Source organism: Trichosurus vulpecula, chromosome 4 (assembly GCF_011100635.1).
Source record: "Trichosurus vulpecula isolate mTriVul1 chromosome 4, mTriVul1.pri, whole genome shotgun sequence".
Classification (NCBI taxonomy): domain Eukaryota; kingdom Metazoa; phylum Chordata; class Mammalia; order Diprotodontia; family Phalangeridae; genus Trichosurus; species Trichosurus vulpecula.
Window position 1 is genome coordinate 159,691,713 of NC_050576.1, and position 24,238 is coordinate 159,715,950.

The 24,238-nt window shown below is 38.9% G+C and overlaps 1 protein-coding gene across 4 annotated transcripts in view; it reads left to right on the forward strand.

Annotated features, from left to right (window-relative positions):
* Positions 1–6,233: 6,233 nt before the first annotated feature.
* Positions 6,234–24,238, forward strand: part of LOC118848581 (Fc receptor-like protein 2) — a 41,266-nt gene continuing 23,261 nt past the window's right edge. For all 4 annotated transcript variants that reach the window (XM_036757520.1, XM_036757523.1, XM_036757521.1 and 1 more), the window contains exons 1-6: positions 6,234–6,379; positions 14,442–14,462; positions 17,085–17,351; positions 17,681–17,965; positions 19,410–19,697; positions 20,456–20,734. In XM_036757520.1, coding sequence (XP_036613415.1) covers positions 6,262–6,379; positions 14,442–14,462; positions 17,085–17,351; positions 17,681–17,965; positions 19,410–19,697; positions 20,456–20,734 — 1,258 coding nt within the window. In that variant the 5' untranslated portion in view covers positions 6,234–6,261. The remainder of the gene's footprint in view (positions 6,380–14,441; positions 14,463–17,084; positions 17,352–17,680; positions 17,966–19,409; positions 19,698–20,455; positions 20,735–24,238) is intronic.

Consider the following 24,238-nt stretch of genomic DNA (forward strand, 5'->3'; position numbering starts at 1 on the left):
GGATATGAATTCTGGTCTTCCTGACTCCAGGCCCACTATGCCACAGTGCCTCAGCTGACGTTAGCACAAGTTCTTCATGAGTTGGATCATGCAATCATAGATTTAGGGCTTCAAGAAGTCTTTCGGTTCATCTATGCCAGCGACCTCATTTTACAGATTAGGAAACTGAGTCTCACAGAAGCTAAATGGTATCAAATGGCAGAGCTGAAATTTAAACATTAGTCGTCTGGTTCCAAATCCAGTGCTATTTCCACTTTACCCCAGTGTTAGTGGGAGTTAGGAGTTTGCTCCTGGTAATGACCATCTGGTATGTCTCTTGACACATACACCCCCACACATACTGAAGCTCCCTTGCTATGAAGGGTGAGGTATGAGGAACAAGAGCAGATGTCCATTTGCCTTCCCCTAGATCAGGGCAATCCCCTCGCCATTCATCAGATGGTTCTTTCCACCATAGGAGTCCTTAGGCAGGGAAGAAACTCCAGCCCAATCTGTCCTCTCCCCTATCCCAGGCCACCAGCTCATACCTTGGCCTGTAATGTCTACACCTCCATCTCCTTCATATCTGAGCTCTGACTTTCCCTGTCTGAATTCACACAATTTCAGAGTTGGAAGGGACCTCAGAATCCACCTTTGTTCAACCACAAATCCCATCCACAATCCATCCCAGAGGTGATCTAGCCCCTGCCCATTGTGGTTAAAAAAACAACAACAAAAGGTTCACCTCCTGGTGACCAGCATTCTGCCACTGAACCTCTCTGAGCTAAGGTAGGCAAGCACTGGGATGATTCTTAAGACTGCTATGATGCCAGGTTTGTGGTCAAAGTCTTCCCAGTTTGGGAACAACTATCAGAACCTGGGCTCTGATGACATGTCTTTCAACACCCAGAGTCATAGAATGATGACACATAGAATCAGCAAGAGTCCAGTGGAGGTAACAGAGGGCATGGAGAGAAGGTGTTCAGTCATGGTTTTCTATCAGTGTAAAAAACTCCCAGTGAGAAAACTCTCTCTACCTATGTATATCAACAACTGTTCAGCAACTTAATGTCCTAGAGTTACCTGGGCCCTCTGAATTTAAATGTCTTGCCCAGGGTCACATAGTCAGTGTGTCAGTGATGGGACTTGAACCCAGGATTTCCTGACTTAGACTAGCTCTCTACTATGATAGAATAGACAGGGGCAGCGAGGTGGTGCAGTAGACAGAGCCCTGGCCCTGAGGTCAGGAGGACCTGAGTTCAAATCTGGCCTCAGACATTTGACACTAGCTGTGTGACCCTGGGTAAGTCACTTAATCCCAATTCCCTCGCCAAAAAAAAAAAAGACAGGTCCCTGTTTCTACCAGAAGGAAAAGAAAATTGAAGTTTTTCTGTTCAACTGTCCCTAGCGTGACATGGTCATTCTTGTCCTCCATAACTAGAACAGTGGTCCTCTATTCCACCCATCCAAATCTTTCAAGGCTCAGTTCAAATGTTACCCTCTTATGACATCAGTCTGTGCCACCTTAGCTCACAATGAGCTCTCTCTCTCTCTCCCTTTTAAGTCTTACTGTCTCTCCCATTCATTTGGAGCTGTCACAGATGCCCTTATAATCAATGACACCCCAAGTTTTTGGTTGGCTTGCACCCTTATATATGAAATAGAATCTGACCAGGCTTCCTCATCATATCCCTGATATTCATATCTCTGTGTGGAAAAAGTCCTCCACCCAGTCCCTCTTGCTTCAAGGTTCAATACAGAGCCAGGCCACATAAACCTCTGCATTTGCCTTGCATATATGCATTTACATATATATAATACGTGAATGTATGTATTATCCACATATATATACATGCATATACATGTATGCATGCATATAAACACATTTATTATCTTTCTCAATGATATTTCCCCCAATTGGACCATTAAAAAATAAATAAGACCCTCAAAACAAATATGAATAGTCCAGCAAAATAAATTCCCACATTGGCCATGTTTGAAAGTGTATGTCTCATTCCACATGCTCAGTCTCAAGCCTACCTTCAGAGTTCCAGACTCCTATCATCACTCTACCTAGAAATGAACTCCTCTCTATTCTGCCCACAGTCATAGCTCCTTAATATCCACTGATGATTCCCTCCACAAAACATTTATTCTCTGTCTATGACAGAGAACTTGTTTAGGCCTCAGTTGATGGCCATTTACTTGGTCTCTAATTGTTTGCTCCTAAAAGAGGTGTTACTACAAATATTTTGGTGCACACAAGGAGTTTCTTTCTATTACCTCCCTGGGGTATATAACTTACAGTGGAATCTCTCAATCAAAAAATATGTCCCTTCTGAACACTTTCTTTTTTAATTCCAATTGTTTTCAAGAATTACTAGACCAATTTCCAGCTCTGCCAAAAGTGAATTAGTATGCCTAATTCTCTGCTACCCCTCCAACATTGACTGTGCCCATCTTTTGTCTTCTTTGCCAACTTGCAAATTTCAGAGTACTTTTGATTTGTAGTTTTCATATTACTGGTGGTTTGGGACTTTTTTTGTGTTGTTGCTAATAGTTAACAATTCTTTTGAGATGTTCACTTCTATCCTTTGACCATTTTTCCACTGGAGAATGGCTTTTGGTCTTACATAGTGTATAAATAGCCTATCTATTTTGGATTTCTGACCCTTATCAGAAATATTTAGTACAAAGATTCTCAGTCACATGCTCCTATCTTATCCTAAGAGTGTTCATTTTGGTCATGCTGGAAGTTTTTTAGTTTTGCATAATTGAAATCCCTAATCTCGTATTTGGTTGAGAATTAACCTCTTATTAGAAGATAGGAACATTAGTCGTTGGCAGATTTCAGCACTAGGCATGTACCTCCAAAAGGTCACAGATAAAAAGAAAGTACCCACATGCCCCAGAATATTTACAGCAGAATTTTGTGGTAGCAAAGGACTGGAAATAAAGCAGTTGCCCATTAATTGGGGAGTGGTTAAACACATTGTGGGATGTGAATGCAGTGGAATGTTAGCACACTAAAAAAAATGAAGAAAATGAGGAATGTACAGAAACATTGAAAGACATGCATGAATTGAGGCAGAGTGAAGTAAACAGAGAAAAGAAAACCATTTGCACTATGACTGTAATAATGTAAATGAAAAGGACAAGTACAACAAAATGAATTGAATGTTGCAAAATTATAAAAAAAAAACCTGGTGCCAAAGAAAAGATCTGAGAAGACCCCTTCTTCCCATTCCTTTGCAGAGGTGGGAGGAGGAGAGACTACCGGTATGGAGTATAGAGCATATTTTCAGATTTTGTCAATGTCATGTTTGCTTGACTGACTGTTTTTTTCCTCTTCCTCTTTTTGTTTTTTATTATGTGGAATGACTCTCTGGAAGAGGAATGGAGATAGAAGAGAGATACAGGGAGAAGTTTGATTGATATAAAAAAAGATAACAATAAAATTATTTTTAAAAAGAATCAACCCTACAATCATAACTTTAAAAGGAACCTAATCTCATTCTCTACTATATTTTTTAATAGTATGACCTATTCAGGTCATGTATCCATTTCAAATTTATTATAGTAGAAGGTGTGAAATGTTGGTTTAAACCCTAATTTCTGTCATATTGCTTTCCAGCTTTTCTAGTAATTCTTGTCAAATAAAGTTCTTGTAAAGTAATTAATGTTTTCATGTTTACCTAACACTAGGTTATTAAGTTTGATTACTTCTGATTCTTTCTTTTCCAGTCTGTTATACTAACCTATCTTTTAGCTGTTTAGCCAGTAATAAATAGCTTGTATGATTACTGCATTATAATATAATTTGAAATCTTGAGGTGCTATTCTCCATTCCTTCCTATTTTTTTCATTATTTCCCTTGATATTCTTTTGTTCCTCCAAATAAATATTAATTTGTCCACCTCTGTAAAGTACCATTCCTTATCATCATTGATATATTGATATATTCTTGATATATTCATCTTCAAATTTGATAAGCATGCCATTTATCCAAGTCATTGATTAAAATGACTTGTAAAAAGACAGTAAAAGGTCAGTTATAGATCCCTGGGGAATGCCATTGGAGACCACCTAAATTTATTTAGTTATTAGTATTTCTCCCTCTTCACCACAAGAACAATGTGAGATATTTTAATAAATATTTTGCTGAAATAATTGCTAAATTATATCTAAATATATGACCAAAGATATAGTAAAAAGGGAGAACATATCTGTACAAAAATATTCGTAGCAGCTCTTTTTGTGGTGGCTAAGAACTGGAAATTGAGGGAATGTCCATCCATTGGTGAATGGCTCAACAAGTTGTGGCATATGATTTTAATGGAATATCATTGTGCTGTAAGAAATTACAAGCAAGATGATTTCAGAAAAACCTGGAAAGACTTACATGATACAAAGTGATACGAAGACTTGCATGACACAAAGTAAAGTGAGCAGAACCAGTAGAAGACTGTATACAGTAACAACAATATTGCACAATGAAGAATTGTGAACAATTTAGCTATCCTTGGCAATACAATGATCCAAGACAATCCCAAAAGACTCATATGAAAAGTGCTATCAACCTCCAGAGAAAGAACTGATATTGTCTGACTACAGACTGAAGTATATTATTTTTTTACTTTCTTTTTCTTTCTCTCTTTCTTTCTTCCTTAGTTTCTGATTGTGTCTTCTTGCATAAAAATGACTAACATGGAAATATTTTACATGATTGTACATTTATAACCTACATCAGATTGCTTGCCATCTCAGGGAGGAAGGAGCAAAAGAGGGAGGGATAGAATTTGGAACTAAAAACTTCTTTTAAAAATGTTTAAAATTGTTTTTACATGTAATTGGGGGAAAATAAAACATCATTTAAAAATAATAAATCATATCTAGAGCATTCCATCTAACAATTTAATTATCCTGTAGTGAGGCTAGAGGTGTGGTTGGATATACGGTTAAGGATAGAGTCTAGGGCTTCTTTCCTTTGAGTCAATGTTTCTGTTACCCTATGTTGTTTGTCTCTCTGGGGAAATATTGCTACTTTCAGTTGTCTGACTTCTTAGGTCTTTTGCATAAAATAAACGTATAGGACTCTGCCTCCCAAAACCAGTAGTCGCTGCTTTCTTGATAACACTATGTGAGACCATCCCTATTCTCTAGAGTACCTGTGTCAAATATAGCAGGAACAGAACTCTTGCATAGAGTAGGGCTTAACAAAGGTTTGTTGAATTAAATCAGTGGTACCTGCTCTGAATTCATCTTGTTTCTTTCCCTCCTTAGCCATCTCCTTGGAAGAAGCCATTTTATTTTACCTGGGCCTTGCCCTCCCCTGCTCCCATATTCACTGTATCTCTCTTACTTCTGATATAGCTTCTAGTTCTCCACAAAATTGTGAATCATTTAGGATCAGAGTTTTTCAAACTGTGGGGACCTAAGTAGTAGAAAGGAAACTCTTACCCAGGTCTCCTGGGAATCAATGATCTTTCCACCACGCCACCTGGGGCTCAATGTACTATCTCTGTGGTTCCTTTAGGGTCTAGTAGTTTTTGACCTTATGAAGATAAAGAATATTGCCTTTTGAGACCTTAAGCAAACGTTTCAAACTAGGACTCTTGACTCAACTAAAGAAAATTTTCTGCCTTTTGTAGTCCCCAACTCTCTATCCTTGGTCTTCATTGACCAGGTAAGGGCTAAGCTGTCCTTACCCCTTTGTGTGCTTCCTGTTTAGGATTAGAAGGCTTGATTTGCCTAGAGCAGGAACAGGGAACCTATGGCCTTAAGACCACGTGTGGCCTGCTAAGTCCTTAAGTGCAGCCTTTTGACTCAGTCCAAATTTTACAGATTAGATATAATTTATCATGACCTAGAGGCATATAAATGATTTTCCTATATCAGGATACATGTGAGTTGTTTTTAAGGGGGGCAGGGGGAATTGAACAATAAAGGCATCGAGCATTTGCATATGTGAAAGAGTAGATCCCTTTAGTAATACAAAGCAAATTATATGAAGTTTAACTGGACCCCAGTCTGGTCTTGATTCTGGTACCAGGGAGAGTTGGAACAATGTTTTTGATAGACAGCCCAAAGCTAGGAGAATGTGACAAATGATGACATGAAGAGATTATGGAAATCAAACTGGTTTTTTTTTAGACAAAGAAAGAGTTAAAGAAAACGTCAGTCAAACAAGAGGGAGGAAATGCTAATTAGCCCTGGAGGATTCTTTTACTTCCCTTTCATAGCCACCTCTCTTCTGAGAAGCTGCTTTCAGACCTTGTCCTGATGTACTCATTTCTGTTTCAAGGATCAGAGGTGAATCCGTTTGCTACTAAAAGAACATTTCCCTCCCAATCTCCCTCGGACCTGCTCATGCTCCTGTGGGCATCACTGCTGGTAATCGGTAAGTAGGATTTTCAGAGTGGGATCTGGGCTATGACAGGAAAAATGCCTCTGCAACCCGAGACCTCTGAGTCAGTCTCAGAGAAGAAATTCTTGTCCTGGGCAGCCTGGGATAGTAAAATAATAGTTCATATTTCTTTCTTTTTATTTTTTTTTATTCAAACAGGTTTAACAAGTATTGGATTTACATTACGGGAATTTTTAGGAAAACTTTCAATTCCCCACTCTCCCCCACCTCCAGATAGAACTCTATTTTATTCTTTAAAAAATTAAGCAGCAACATATGATGAAAAACCAAATCTGACAATATATTCAATATTTTGCCCTTGTCCCTGTACCTCGCCATGAGGAGAATGGTATGTTTTATGATGCATCCTCTAGGACAGTTGTTGGGTGTTTTGGTCACACAGGTCTCAGCTTGCTGCTAGTAATATTTTCAATATACAGTATGTATATTGAATCTTTGGTTTTCAGCGTATTTCACTCTGCATAAATTCATGCAAATTTTCCTATGTTTCTCTAACAATAATAATAGCTAACATTTATACAGTACCCACTATATGCCAGATACAGGACATATAGTAGGCATATAGAATATTATACCAGGTATTATAGGGCAGGTAGGCAGTACAGTGGATAGAGTGCCAGGCCTGGAATTAGAAAGATTCCTCTTTCTGAATTCAAATCTGGACTCAGACATGTCCTAGATGTGTGACCCTGGGCAAATCACCTAACCCTGTTTGTTTTAGCTTCCTCATCTCTAAGATGAGCTACAGAAGGAAACGGAAAATCAATCTGGTATCTTTGGCAAGAAAACCCCAAATAGGGTCACAAAGAGTAGGACATGACTGAACAACAGCACTCTGTTTCAGGTACTCTGCTAAGCACTTTACAATTCTTATCTCATTTGACTTTCACTACAACCCTAGGAGGTAAGTACTATTATTATCCCTATTTTGCAGAAGAGAAAACTGAGGCAAACAGTGATTAAGTGATTTGCCTAGGGTCACACAACTAGTAAGTATCTGAAGCCAGATTTGAACCCAAGTCTTGTTGACTCCAGGCCTAGTTCACTACCCATTGTACCACCTTGCTCTAAATTCATACCCATCATTTCTTTTTTTATTTTTTTTGTTACATTTTAAGTTCCAAACTGTCTCCCTCACTACCATTTAACACACACACACACACACACACACACATATGTAAAACCATACTATGCATACTTCTATTTATCAGCTCTTTCTCTGGAGGTGGATAGCATCTTCATTCATAATAGGTCTTTTGTAGAAATTAATTATTTCTTAATGAATTATAATACTCTATTATATTCATATCTTGGACCATAAGCTGAAGGGACTCTCAGAGGCCACCTAGTCCCACCTCCTCATTTTATACACGCAGAAACAGAGGCCCATTGAAGTGACTTGCCCAAAGTCTCCCAGATAAGTATCAGAGATGGGATTTGAACCCAAGACTTCTGACTCCAGAGGCTGCTCTCTTTCCCCTATACCATTCTCCCTTGCGCCACAGTTTATGCCATCCTTCCTTAATCAGTGCACATTCACTTTGTTTCCTGTTCTTGGCCATGATTATTTTGGAATCTATTTAGGGTATTTGTTCTGGTTTTTTTCCATCTTTAGAAAATATGCCCCTAGTGAGGTTGCTGGGTAAGAGAGTAGAAACACTGTAGTAGCTTTTTTGTTATAATTCCCAAACCAATGTTCTAAATGGTTGTACAAAGTCAGAGTTCCGTCCACAGGCATGTGATCCTTTCTTCCCACGGTTCTTCCAAAATTAACTATTCATTTTTGTTACTTTTGCTACTCTGATGGGTGAAATGAAACCTCAGATAATTTCTTTATCTCCTTACTATTAGAGATTTAAAGCCTATTTTGCTTTGTAATTTTTATCATTTATCATTTGCAATTCTCCTTTAGAGACCTTTTGGCCTCTTATATATTGGGGAGTGACTTGGTCTAATATACTTCTGCCAATTCCCCATATACCTTGGAGATCAGACTATAATGAGTGATAGTTGATACACATATTTTCCCGCTTGACAGTTCCCCTTCTTATTATATTTTTATTTTATTTGTATAAAAACTTTTAAATTTTATGTAATCAAAACTATCTTCTTCATCTTTTGTGATCACCTCCATCCCTTATTTGATTGAGAAATATGCCTTTGATCATTGATATGAAAGGTACCTCATCCTGTTAGCCACTGTAACTTATGATATTACATTTTGTATTCAGGCCACATATTCACTTGGAGCTTATTATGGTTTGTAATATGAGATGATAATCTAAATTTCTCTTTTTTAAGTGACCCTATTTGGGTTTTTGATTTTGCTTTTGAGGGGTTTGTTTTTTGGGGTTTCTTTGGCAATGATCCTAGAGTGGTTTGCCATTTCCTTCTCCAACTCATTTTACAGGTGAAGAAACTAAGGCAAACAGTGTTACATGCCTTGCCCAGGGTCACACAGTCCAAGGCTGGATTTGAAATCATGAAGAGTCTTCCTGACTATAGGCCTGGCATTTTTTCTACTGTGCCACTTAGCTGCCCTAGTCTAAATCTAATTTCTGCCAGTGTTTCAGTTTTCCAAACAGTTCAAATAAAGAATCCTTCCACCAATAATTTTTATACTTGTGTATATAAAAAATAGGTTACTGTGATCAATTTTTTCTGGTTTTTAACAAACCTATCCCACTGATCTAATTTTCTATTTTTATAACCTAGGATAAATAGTTTTAATGACTATTACCTTATTATATAGCTTGAAGTCTGATCGATGTCCTCTTCCTTCATACTTTTCACCATCATTTCCAGACTCTAGATTTTTCATTCCTCCAAAGAACTTTGATATTATTTTGTTTAATTCAACAAAATATATTCTTGGTAGTTTTAAAAGTATAAATATTAAAGCTGTAAATTCATTTAGATATATTATAATTTCCATTATATTGACCCTAATTTGGGAAAAAAACTGTTCTCCTGAGTATATAATACCTACATCCTCAACAGAGTTCACTACAAGACCCTCTGTCTCAGCCCCTCCCCAATTCTATGGCAATACTTCTTTACTCCATTCCTTTCTGTCAATGGGACCAAACACCCACTCCTCCCTCTGTGTCATTCCTCTCCCTTCCCCAATATTCTAGCCCTACTTTCCTACCTCCTCAAAAGCAGGGAGAGAAGTCTAAAACTTCCCACTTACCTATCCACTAAAATTCTGATAAGTCAGGCCTGTACAACATAGGGCCTGCGGACCGCCTGCAGCCGGCCAAAGAATTTCAGGCACCCTGTGAAAAATGTAGAGGATGTAAAAGAAAGTAAAGATGTAACGAGTGCTTTGTCTGTGCCCCATTTAACCCCACCTTCCACTAGTCACTATTGTGCCCATCAAGTAACTTGGTGGGTTGCCACTGCGCACTCTCTCCTGTTTGTCATGTAACCCGCAGCAACCAATCATCGACAGTCTGTCTCTAGTCTGAGAGGAGCAAGAGTCATATCTTTTCACTGTGCTTTCAGAAGTTACTAAATGTGAACAGTAAGAAAACCTGAAAATGTATTAAAACTTGTGCCACTTAGCAAAGTAAATTTTTTTAACATTAATGTGATTTCATAATAAATAAAAATCTTAAGTAATAAGTGTAATTAATTGAAATTTCCCCCTTTTTGGAGGGGTAAAGGCAGGGCAATTGGGGTTAAGTGACTTGCCGCAGTTAGTCACGCAGTTAGTAAGTGTGTCAAGTGTTGGATTTGAACTCAGGTCCTCCTGCCTCCAGGGCCGGAGGTCTTCTCACTGTGCCGCCTAGCTGCCCCAAAATTTATGTAGTTTATTTGCGAAATAGTTTAATCATTAATTATACTTTTACTTGGAAACTGAGCCACTAAAAACCTAGCTGCGGCCGGAAGAAGTTTAGCCTACTTTAATTTTGGCCCCTACCTACTGCCAAGTCGTGCAGGTGTATGATAAGTCTTTTCCTGAATGCTTCTGTGCCACTCTTCTCCTCTCCTGCTCACGAAAAATCTTTCCCCTATTCAACCGCCACTAATGAAGAGTGAAATGTTTTTGTCCCTGAAATATTTATTTACCTTTCTCCTATTCTCTTCCTGATTATTCCCTATTCTCCTCCTCCTAAGATTCTTTGGTCTATTCAAACTCTGCTTTCTCATTATCCCTCAGATATTATGAAAGTTGTTTTTTTTTTAAGGAAATCGAAAGACAACCAAAAGAATTCCTCCATTCTATACCTATTGCCTTTATTGGGCCTAGTCACATGAAAATAGACATTTTTTTAGGAGTCTTTAATCACTACCTAAATTGGTTCAGCTTTTAGTTTCTATTTGGTCAGTTTGCAAGTAAAATCCCTTGCTCATCTCTGGTTTTGGTTTTTTTTTAAATCGTGACTCAGATGTTTCCTTTTTTGCTAAAAGTCCAAACATATATAAAATGATAAAGCTCAGCTTCTAAAGATACTATTATTCGGGGAGGGGGGAGTATAAAACAATTTTATTTGCTTTTCGTAATATCATATTCCAAAATGTTCTTTTTTCCCCTCAGGATCAACTGTGTACTATTCTAATTGATTAACCTTGAAATGTAAAAGTTTTTTTTCTTTTTCCGGAAGCCTGTAAAATTTATTGCTTAGCATTGTATTTCTAAAAGTTGACTACAAAGTTTCTTGGTGAATTAAAATTGAGATTTCTTTCTGTTGGTATTCTGGAAATTCTCTCAATTGGTACTTTGCCATTTGCTTTCTGAATTTCTGGGAAATCTTCCTATATGAGTTTTTGATTAAGGTATTAAGATTTTCTTTTTCATCATTTTCCCTAAGGATTTATAGGTTAGTGTTTTTTTTAGAGGGAGGAAGGCAGAGCAATTGGGGTTAAGCGACTTGGCCAAGGTCACACAGCTAGTAAGTGTGTCAAGTGTCTGAGGCCGAATTTGAACTCAGGTCCTCCTGACTCCAGGGCTGGTTCTCTACTCACTGTGCCACCTAGCTGCCCCTAGATTTACAGTTTTAATGATTAAACTATTTTGCAAAAAACAAAACAAAACAAAACATTAAAACAAGGAAAATTTCAATTAATGTCAATTAATTACACTTATTACTTAAGATTTTTATTTATCATAAAATCACATTAGTGTTTAAAAAATTACTTTGCTAAACAGTACAAGTTTTAATACATTTTTCAGGTTTTCTTACTGTTCACATTTAGTAAGAAATGGCTCTTGCTCCTGTCAGACTACAGACAGACTGTCAATGGTTGGTTGCTACAGGTCATGTGACAAACAGGACAGAGTGCACAGTGGCAACCCACCAAGTTAATTCTTTGATTAGTTGTTTATATCCTGTCTTCGAATTCAGTATTCTTATTTTGTATAACACTCACATATTCTTCCAATCTAGTGCCTTTTAGAGGGGTTTTTCCGCTCATTTTCTTTATACCTCTGAATTTTTGCATCCCCATTCTGTTATCTTCCTTTTTGAGAAAATCTAATGATTCAGAAAATTGCCTCTGTCTTTTATTCTAAATTTTCTATTTTCTTGTTAAACTGGTTGATTTCTCCCTTGACAACTCTAATCTTATTTCTTGTTTCTTTTTTTTACTGAATTCTTTGCTCTTCTGAGCCATTTTGGAGGTTACTGAATTAAAGAGCAAGTAACTAATGGTCAATGAGATGGTCTTCAGTTATTTCTTGTGGGTGACTAACACAGTGGAAGTTTCTTTGTTTTCCCTCTTCCCTTTGTTGCTTATTTTTTGGTTTTATCATTAGGTATTTTTCTTGTGTATTTGAGGTAGGAGCTGAGTCCAAGGTTATCTCTTACTCCATTATCTATATAAGATTCTTCAACAGTTAACATTTCTATATAGTTAATATTTAAATTAAATATAATTTCAGAATTAATTTGGTTAAATATTAAATTTAAAATTTAATTAAATAACAATCATTTCCATGCAGTTAATATGTGGGCAGGTCCTACAAGTATTATTATCATCCTCAGGGTGTAGATCAGGAAACTGAGGCCCATACAGGTAAAGTGATTTGCCCCAAGTCACACAGCTAGCACATATAAGAGGCAGGATGTATACCCAGATGTCCTGACTCCTTAAGTCAGAACATCTTTCATTCTACTATATGGACACTCAGGAAGGGAGAATTCTTTAATCTAGGAGTGTATTAGAGCCAGTTTTCTAGAACTAAATGTTAATTTTGTGTATGTGTATATGAGTGAGAGCATTTATACCTCAGAATTTGACAAATATCACAAATCAGGGATTGATATTTTTTTTTTGCTTTATTGATTGTCTAGACTTAAGGATATGGTGGAGAAAATGTTAATGATGCAAATTAAACTTAAAAGTTTATGGGTAGCATTTTTTTCCCCAGAGAGCTGATTGTTAAACATTTATCAAAATGACCCTGATTGGAACTCTCTTTTAAATTCAGGACCCATATATTAATACACTATTGGTGAAGTACTCAATTGGTCCAACAGTTCTATCAAACTATTTGGAATTGCGCTAGAAAAATGACTAAACTGTTTGCACACTTCAAAAGCCAGTAATATGTGCACTACTGTGCACATAATCCAAGGTGATTGAAAACATAAGTACCATATGGACAAAAATATTTACAATAAAATATTTTTGTACTAACAAAAAAAAAACCCTGGAGACAGTTTGGGAAATGTCTATGACTTCAAAAAATTATAGTATATAGTGTAATAAAATATTATTATGTATTATAGAAATAGTATTTTATTTATATTGACTGTGTTGGCTTCCTTTGGGGGGAGGAAGGAGAGGGTGATGTTCTAAGGATTTGATTGGTCCAGAAGACAAAAGCTTGAATGAATGATGGGATTTCATTGCCACCTGAAGCATAAAGATCCATACCTTGTAGTAAAAACGGTTAAGCCAAAAATAACACAGTGTAATTACACCTGCCTTCTTTCAGAATTTCAAACCAGAAATGAATGGAAGTCAAATTTTCTTGGCCACCTACCCAGATTAAGGGGCTGTGCTTCCTCCATGCCATAGGGAGTAAGAAACTGAATAAAGCAATCCCAAACACAACAGTGACACAAGAGTCAGCCCAGGGCTGCATAGATTAAGTGTCAAATTTCTGGTACGTGTAATAAATGCAGTAAGACTGGAGAAAGGCTCTCTGCCATTGGGTTTATAATAGTTTATAATATAGAATGTAGTTTATAATATGGTATAATTGGTATATATACTATATGAAATAGTATAATAGCTTATAATAAATAATATAAATATACTAATTTAAACATAAATAATTTATATTATATTATTTATGTATTATTTTGTTGTGTATTACATTATAATTATATATTTTATATATGATATTGTATAAGGACTACATAATAATATATTAGGTGATATATATTTTGTGTTATAATGATTATATAATATTATATAATACAATAGTTTATAATAGTCAGAGAAGACTTTCTGGGCAAGGCAGGACTTGAACAGCTCATTGCTTAGATGGGCAAGAGGGTGACAAGCATTCTAGCAATGTCACCTGGAGGCAGCCAGGTGGCACAGTGTATAGACTCCTGGACTGGGAGTCAGGAGTCCTGCCCTCAGGCACCTCGTAGGTCTGTGACGCTGGGTAAGTCACTTAACATCTTTCAGTCTCTGTAAAATGGGGATAATAATAGCTCCTCCTTCTAAGGGTGGTTGCGAGAATCAAAGAAGCTAACGGGTGTAAAGTGCTTTGCAAACCATAAAGTATCATAAAATGTTAGCTATGACAATGACGATGATAATGAAGATGATGACGAAGAGGAAACAGTATGAACAACGGTCTCATAACTGAGATGTACAAGAAGAACATCCTCTTTCCCCTCCTTGTGCTTCTTGTCATCCTTTTCTTCCTTCTCCTTTTCTTCTTCCTCTTCCTCTTTTTCTTCCTCTTCTTTTTCCTCTTATTTCTCTTTGCTAGAATATAAGGCTTATTAAATAAAAGGTTTTGAGAATTCCTACCCTGGATAATCTTTGTCTCTTTCTTCTCTTGCAGCTCCAGTCTGTGGACGATCTGGTGAGTTACCTTTCATTTTTCACGGTCGCCAAACAACTGTTCACTGGCAAATTCAGGATCACGGAGCCAGAACCAAGACATGAATCCTTTTTCTCAGATCAAACATTTCTCAGGATGTTGAAACTATCAGGTTTCCCCTCTGCTTTCCTGAAAGAGAGACATATTGAAAAACACACTGGGCATGAGAGATATTAGACCTGGATTCTAAACTCAACTCTGCCACTAACAACATACCAAGGATAGATAGATAGATAGATAGATAGATAGATAGATAGATAGATAGATAGATGGATGGATAGATGGATAGATGGATGGATGGATGGATGGATACATACATGCATACATACATATATACATACATACTTGGCACAATACCTGGCACATAGCAGACCTTACTGATTGATTATGTACATATATATGTATGTACAGATGTATAGTATTTGGAGTCAGAAAACCTGGATTCAAATCCCAGCTCTGTCACCTGCAACTATGTGACCTTGAGCAAATCACAACTTTGCGGATCTTTAGTTTCCTCGTCTATAAAATAGGTTGTTTGGACTGGATGACCTCATTTCCAGTACTAACATTCTATGATATCTCTTTTTCTGGAAATGGTGGCTGGCGTTTGAGCCCCCTTCCTAGCAAGGTGGCCATACACTTCTATTGTGGAGTCAGAGAACCTTCATTCAAATATGATACTTAAGACCTATGTGACCTTTGACAAGCCACTTAAACTTTCTGTGCCTCAGTTCCCTCCTCTGTATTGTGAAGGGTTAGATGACTTCTAAGGTCACTTACTACTCAAAACCTATGATGCTATGATATGATACTGGGTGAGAAGAATCTATCATTGTGAAGTAGATGGAAGAGAGGTGAGAAAAAATGTAGTTCCTGACAAGCCAGTTCCAAAAAGAGAGCTAATTCAGCCCTTTCCCTTCCTGAGTTCCTTAGCTGATCCTATAGATGTCCTTTTATATTGCTCTTTTATTGCTTGAAATACTTGACAGACTTCTCCTAGTTGGTGAGCTGATTCCTGCAGGCTGGGAGGCAGCCTTTGAAAAGAAGGGATGTCTAGGGGCGGGGGCGGGGAGAATAACATAGGGATTCCCTCTATGAGCCCAAAATACATTGAAAAAAAAGACAAACATCCTTCTGTATATCATATGCTAACTCCCACAGCTGTGGTTGTGAGTTCTTTCAACTTTGCCCCCTTTTTCTTCTTCACATCACCTACACTAAAGCCAATGACTTTCCTCATGCCTCAATGGACCACTTACTTCGAAAGGGAAACAGTGCTTCTGAAATGAGATGGATTTCACTCCCATGTAACAGGGAAAACACAGTGCATTTCAACAAGAAACTACTTGAAGAAACCTTTAGCTACATTAGGGTTAAAAAGTCTGGACAAAACCAATGCAGGACCAAGAATTCACCCTTCAGTAACCCTGTATCCTTGTATTTTTAAGAGGTAAGGGAGAAAGCTTGGGCCCCAAAAAAGAGATGTTAGAAGGTGCTTTCCTCTACTTCTTTGCAGAAATCGGAGTTCATAGGTGTTGAAATATTGCATGTGACATCAAAATTTTTAAACGCGTTGATTACTTTTGCTGAATTGGGTTTTTCTTCTTCTTTTTAAATTCTTTAAATATAGGTGATGTGGAAATAGCAAATACCAATAGAAATTTATTAATTCAGTCTTTTAAAATTGATTTCAGTTCATCTAAGGATTCAGTTCCCTCATCTCAGTCTTGCTCCAGGTTGGGGGCTAAATCTGCATGATCTCCAGGTTTAGGTTTCGCATGTTAATGTTTCCTCAACCGGGGACTACTGATCAGTTAGAAGTCTTATAGGACAATAATAGAGTATTCCCATTTTCAGGACCTTCTCTCCCCATACTTGGTCAGTCAAGCATCTGTCTTCTTCTCCACTGCTTGCTTTGGCCTTCGGGGTGTTAATATTTACTTCCATTTGGTTGTGGGGTAACATTTTAGTTCCCCACTATGAACAAACATGCACAGAGAAAAATCAGAACCTCTGTGCACTAAAAGATATATATCAAGACATATATATATATATATACATAATATATATATACGTAATGGTGGTATGAAATTACAATTATATATTGTACTGGACCCTCAGTTCTCTGGAAGCATCATTAAGTGATGCTTTTGGAATGGGATGGTTTTTCCTCCATAACCACAAGCTCAAATGATCACAGATGTATCCTGCAAGCAACCTAATTTTTCTTGGAAATAAAATTATGACTCTATTGACCTAAACCTTCTTGAAACATTTAACAACCAGGGGTTCCATCTATCTCTAGATCTATGCACTTAGGTCCTACATTTACAGAACAAGGTGGTCCTCAGATTTTAAATCACTCCACAGATGGTTGTAGAGGTGTTTGTAAGAAGGAAGTTGCTCCAACCCAGAGAGGGAAGAAGTCTGAGTCTTATGGGAAACATAAAAGACATTTTAAAAACTGGGACAATTGCAGATTAATGCTCAGACCATTCTCAGAGGTATGCCCAAGCCATTCTTTCCAGTAGATAAAAAATCAAAAGACCCAAAGGAGAGGTGTCAGGAGTAGGCTAAATGACTGTTGTCTCCTATCTCATACAGATGAACTCATTCTACAGACTCCAAGTCCTGTGTTTGAAGGAGACTTGCTGGTTCTAAGATGCCTGGAAAAGGAGGGAGCAAAACTTACTGAAGTGACATTTTATAAGAATGGAATAGTTCTTCCTCGGCTTGAAAAAGACTCAGATTTCTCTATCCTGAGAGTAACTTTAAGTGATAGTGGCCAGTATCACTGCAGGGCAAAGAAGTCATCATATTTTTTCCTTACAACAGAAATAGAAGCACAAAGAGTAACAATCCAAGTCCAAGGTAAAGACTTTCAGCCCCATAGGATTGGGTTGGAGCAGAGTTTATGAGGGGGTGAGAGGGAGGGCTTGGCAGGGGGCTCAGAGGGGTAGTTTTTGGATCTCATGGGTTGACCAAGGATCGGAATTCTGGAGCATCATAAGGTTGACTCAGTGGGGATCAGGTTAAGTATTACTTGGATGGAAGAAACTAAGAAGGAAAATGTGACAAAAGGATTGTGTCCTTTGACTTAACATTGGGTTTGTCATTTGTTATGCTGAAAATCCAAAGCTTCCCTCCCCAGGATCTCTGAATCTCATGTCCTTGGAAACTGTCTTATCTTTTCTCTCTAGAGTTGTTTTCACTTCCTGTACTGAGGAGAATACCTTTCCAGCCCTCAGAAGGGAACCCCATGACTCTGAGCTGTGAGACCCATCTCCCTCCAGAGAAAGCACATACCCAGCTGCATTTCTACTTCTTCAGAGATGGCAGAATCATCTCGTCCGGCCAGGAAAGAACCCCAAAACTCCAGCTCGCTGAAGTATGGAAGGAAGACTCTGGGTCTTATCTCTGTGAGGCAAAAGCAGTGACTTCCAGAGTCTCAAAAAGCAGTCATCCAGTTAGGATCGAAGTGAGGAGTACGTGTCAGAGAGAAATCTAAAAGGTCTAGGGTTAGGAAGAGGGAGGCTGCGTAAATGACATCATGTATTTTGAGATCTCTTCTGTGCTACTTCCATTATTAATAATAACAATGATAATAATAATAGCTTAACATTTTTATTGTACCTACTATGTGCCAGGCACTGTGCTAAGCACTCAAATATTATCTCAGTTGATCCACCCAACAGCCATGGAAGGTAGGTGCTATTTTTATCCCTGTTTTACAGATAAGGAAACTGAGGCAAACAAATCAAATGACTTGCCCAGGGTCACACAGCTCATAAGTGTCTAAGGCCAGATTCAAATCCAGGTCTTCCTGACTCCAGACCTTGCACTCTACCACTCAGATCATTTAGCTGCCCCTACACCATTTCACATTATCCTTGTGGCAATGGGTAATGACAGCTCTGCTAGAGAGATGGGCTACCTGCTGGTTAGGCACAAGGAGTGAAGTAAAAATGAATAGATTCTTTAAAAAAAAGAGCTGCAGCCAGAATTTCCCTTCCTACCTCCAGATCTCCAAGTCTTATGTTATCCTATAGGCTTACCCTTCACTGGCACGCTATTGACTTGGCTAGGACAGAGTGTTGGGGGGTGCAGCCGAGGGAAGAGGAAGGTGGCAGCTTGGCTAGAGATTTAGTTGATGACTTCTCCTCAGAAGTATAGTCAAATCCCCAAGGTACAAGGTCACTGACCCCTAACAGCGGGACATCTAGAGTCTGGCATCTGCAAACAGGGAAATCTATCATATAATCAGTCATAAGAAGATGGAACTTTGAGAAAAGATGAACTTTGCCTTTGCTATTGTTCTGCCATATCCCTTTAAAACAGAATGAGCTGCCCATCAGGACTTCCAGGGAAATGCCCCAAAGCTACCCAAGAAATAGTCTGCTCCTCTATTCCTGGGGGTTGGGAGAGAGGTCAGAAAGAGCTGAGACCCTGAAATGGAACACTGTTCAGCTAGATAAAATTTTAAAGTTCATGGGTCAGAAATATACATTCACCTAGTTTAACAAAAAGTCAATGTCTCATGATTTAGAACTTTTAAGGGGCCCTAGAGATTATTCAGTCTAATCCTTTCATTTTACAGGTAAAGAAACTGAGGCTCAGCTTGAAGGGACTTGCCCCAATCATATATAAGTAGTAAATTGCAAAGCTAGGCTTCCTACCCAGATGCTCTGAGTTCAAATTCAATGCTATTACATCCAGATCAGAGTTTTTCCCTTCAATTTTTTTAAACTATTGACCTACATCCTAAGATCAAGGCCTGCAATGATCTGTTTTCACTAACTTGAATTCAAACAACATTTATTTTTACAATTACACAACAAGTACCTACCATTAGCCACACCTTCCACAGCCTCCCCAGACCTGAAGTCTCCAAGGATCAGGCTCTTTATATGTTACTTCATTTTCACCCAGGAATCCCTGTTTCTGGAATCCATATGGAGATCCAGCCCCCTGGAGGGCAAGTGACAGAAGGGCAAAGGCTGGTCCTCCTCTGTTCAGTAGCTGGGGGCACAGGTAACATCACATTCTCTTGGCACAAGGAGGGCACTGAAACAGTCCTGAAGAAGAAAACTCAGAGGTTACTAATGGCAAAACTTGAAATATTGGCCGTGAGAGAGAGCGAAGCTGGGAAATACTACTGTGCAGCTGACAATACCAACAGTCCACTACATAGTAGACCAGTGAGCATCTCTGTGAAAAGTAAGTGTTACATCCCTTTCTTCTACTCCTTAGAAATAATACATACTTAGCTCATGCTCTGAGGTTTGCAAAGTGCTTTCCTCACTAGATCCCTGAGACACAAGCAGAAGTGTTATTTTATTTTACAGATTGTTTATAGACCTCATTTTACTGAGGAGGATATCGAGATTTAGAGGAGCAGGGTAAATGGTTAACGGTCATACAAGAGAATGAATGCTGGTACTGAGATTTAAACCCAGGTCCCCCGATGCCAAGGTTAGGGCTCTTTCTGTTAATTACATACCATATTATTCATTCTCAGCTAATGTTTTTTTTAATTGATTTCTTGGGTTCCCTTCGGAGATGAATCAGTGGTATATGGACTGGTAAACAAAGGTTTCACAAAAAATTAGAGCTTTGAAGGGGAAAAAACTGTATTTAATGGTGTTGGTGGCTCCTAACAAATTGTAGTTTGTTGTGGAAGGATGAGGGATATGGTACAAAGAGGGACCACGGGAGCCCTTGGGGTGAAAGGGATGGTGAGAAAAATAGTAGGATGAAGGTTAAGAAGGGTTCTGGGCTGATGTCCAGGTGATTAATATTTGGAAATTCTCTTATTAGATTTTGGAGAGGCCTCTGAGGGAGCTCAATGCAAAACAAAGGAGATGGAAATCAGGACTGATGGGAGGGCTCCTGCCCTGCCCCAGATGCCTAGCGTCACAGGGTTGTGAGTCACAGCAGCAGAAGCTCACCCTGACTCTTGTCTTTATCTCTCCCAGTTCCAGTGTCTCCTCCCCTCCTCACCTTCAGCGTCCCTGAGACACAGATGTTTGTGGGGAAGGTGGTGGAGCTTCGATGTGATGCCCAGAGAGGATCAGCCCCAATACTATATCAGTTTTATCACAAGGCCAAAATCATGAAAAACAGCTCAGCCCCTTTTGGAGGGGCAGCATCCTTCAACCTATCCCTGACTGAACAACATGCTGGGAATTACTTCTGCAAGGCTGACAATGGAATAACTGTACAATTCAGTAAGGTGCTGACACTCTCAGTGAAAGGTATGTTGGCCCTTCTTGGTGTGAAGCTACATCCAGGATAAATGGCACATCCCCAGTATTGAACATCCCAACTATGGGGATCCAGACTGTCCTCTGGTGGGGTGGTATGGTATCACAACAGGCTGCCTGGCTTCCCTGTCCCTCCCTGAGGGGCTGAGGCCTCAGGAACTCAGAACCTGCTCCTACTTCCTACAAGACCCTCATAGTAAGAGGGGCGTTTGAAATGAGGAAAATTAATCCTTTGATGGCATTATGACTTCATGAACTAGCCTCTACTCAAAGCGTGCTGTAGGTCATTCTGGACAGTCCCAGGAAGGCATATTAATCTTTGGAAGCCACTTTATTGCTGCTGTAAGCACAAGGGTCAACTAGTAAGTCAGTGAAAGAACAACTCAACAAAACCAGTGTTTTGTTGTTATGGTCGTGGTTGTTATTCAGTTGTTTTCAGTTGTGTCTGACTCTTTGTGGTGCAATCTTGGCAGAAATACTAGTGTGATTTGCCATTTCCTTCTCCAGTTAATTTTACAGGTGAGAAAACTAAGGTAAACATGTTCTGGAATGCAACAAAAACTGCTTTGTAGAACAAGTGTAAACGTTCCTCAGAATACAAATGGGTGCAGATAGACAAACTTCCCAAATAGCATCTTTATTTGAATATACCAGTGTATAGGGCCTAATCTGTAAAAACAAAACAACAAAAACCCTGTGACACTCAGGAGGTTATTTTAATAGATTGATTTTAATAATGATGGTTTCAGCACTCCCTTTGCTTATGAAGATCTATGGATTATTAGACCTAAAAGGGATTTTAGAGATAATTTAACCTACCACCTTCTTTTCACAGAGGAAAAAATTGAGTCTCAGGGGAATCAAGTGACTTGTCTAAGGTCTCACAACTGGTTAGTGACAGAATGTGGACTGGAACACAGTACTTGCAACTCCTAGTACCTACACAACAGGTACAAGGGTAAAATAGACTCTAGCTTAGATAATGAGTCTTATGGAGGGATCCCTTCATTCTAGATACTTCTGACTAGCCATACACACCCATCCCATACTCAGCCCCAAGTTCTTCTCTCCCTGGCTTCCCAAGAAGTTTCTTCTTTCTCCTTGCTTGACACTCTTTCTACCTATAGTCCAGGCTGATCTCCCCACCCAAATAGTAGTCTCTCCTCCAGGCCTCTATTCCTTCTCCTATCAAGTTGCAATCCCTAACTATCTATAGAAGAAATCGCTTCAGTTTCCCCTGTTTCTATCAAACAAACTGACTCAGTGATTTAATTCCTTCCTCTAACCACTCAATGATGCCTTGAATAACTGGTCTTCCTTCCCATCGGTGCACTTTATCCCCATCATTCTACTCATCCACCTCTCCTAGAGCATCTAGTCACACAGTGAAGACTAGTACAGCCTCACCGAGAGAATGCTGGACTGAAAGAGGGCACATGAGCTCAGGTCCTGGCTCTGTCACTCCTTCATCAAGGTGCCTTTCTCCGTATCTGTCACCTCAATTTTAAAAGGGGTGAAAGGGTGGCCTCTAATAATGGATAACATTTCTATGGTGCTTTTTTATCTCAGTTAAACCTAACAACACAACAGTGAGGCAGATATTACTGCCATAGCAGCTGCTACTACTATAACACCACCACCACTAGTGAGAGTAGTAGTACTACTCCTACTACCCCTACTACTACCACCACCACCACCTCTACTGTTACCATTATACCACTACTACTATACCATCACTACTACCATTACTATTACTACCACTACCACTACCACTACGACTACTACTACTACTACTACTACCACTACTACTACTACTACTACATCATCATGACTACTATTGCCATGATCACTACCACTACCACTATTACCACCACCACCACCATTACTACTACTAGTACTGCTGCTACTACTACTACTGCTACTATTACTACTTCAGAGGTGAAAAACTCACTAGCGTGGTTTTATGTAGCCCACAAAACTCCCTAGGGCAGCCAAGCCAGATTAAAATGTAATTGGGAAATGTTTAATAAAATAAATAAAATTATAATACAACATAGATAGCATTAGCTTGTGGATTTATGTGTCAATGAACTACCTGCAGGAATCTGTTTCTATTTGGGTTTGACACCTCTACACTATACCATGCTATTGGGAGAAGAGGATCATGAAACCCCTCCTATAATATTAATTTAGGGCAGCTAGGTGGCTCAATAGTGCACAGAGCACCAGCCCTGGAGTCAAGAAGACTCATCTTCCTGAGTTTAAATCTGGATTCAGACACTTATTAGCTATGTGATCCTGGGCAAATCACTTAACCCTGTTTGCCTCAGTTTCCACATCTGTCAAATGAGCTGGAGAAGGAAATGGCAACCACTCCAGTATCTCTGCCAAGAAAACCCCAAATGGGGTCACGAAGAGTCAGAAATGACTGAACAATAACCTTAGTTTTATTGATTGTGTTTGCTCTTCCTCTTCTTTTTTTCTTTTAAAAAATATTCTTTGCTATATAAAATGGTTCTCTAGGGGGAGGAGGTATATGGGAGAAATTTGGGTAATTTAGGGAAAAAAAACTTTTTAATTTGAGGGAATATCCTAATAGAAGTTCTTGAAATAAAGGGCTCATGTTTCTGAAGCTGAGATGCTGATTTCCATTGTCTCCCTCAGTTCCATTGTCTCATCCTCTCCTTACCGCCAGGAAGGCCACTGCAGGGGATGTGGCAGAGCTTTGATATGAAGCCAAGACAGGCACAGCTCTATCAGATTTTTTCACCAGGGTATAATCCTGGGGAGCAGTTGGATCCACTTAGGAGAAGCTGCATTTCTCAACCTCTCTCTGACAGCTGAGGATTCTGGGATCTACTCTTGTGAGGCTAACAATGGCATCAGTCCCCAGTTCAGTGAAGGGGTGAAACTCTCTGTCCCAGGTAGATAAGGAGGACTGGACCTGATATCTCAAGGATGAGCATTTGACCACCTCCCAAGAGGGTGGGCATTTCTTACAATGCCAGATCATGGTTCATTATTTCTGAGGGTAGGTCATCCGGGGAGGTGCAAGCTTGAGTCCTTGGGGATCAGTGTTGTCCTGGGTGATGTCACTAGGTAGATGATGGGGAAGAGATGGCTCAGAAACTGACTGCATCTCTTTTCCCTGAGTCTCCAAGGTCCTTTACAGTATGGCACTCACTTCAATAAACACTGAACAAATGTGCAAATACTGCTGGGTCACATTAATAAAAATAATAATAATAATAATAAATTAATAATAATCTTGGTCACATTCCATCCGCGGCTTCACAATAAGTCATCACTTCTCAAACCCAATCTCAACACTCAGCTGCTCAAAGACAGAAGGGATATTTCCTGTATTCTTGCATATGAGCTGAGTCAGGTTTCCACCACCCTAGCTCTAAGCCTAATTCAAAAAGTCCTTCCATGTTCCTAACCCTCAGGTCTATCTTCTCAAGTTCTGAGCCATCAAGACTACTAGTTTAGGAA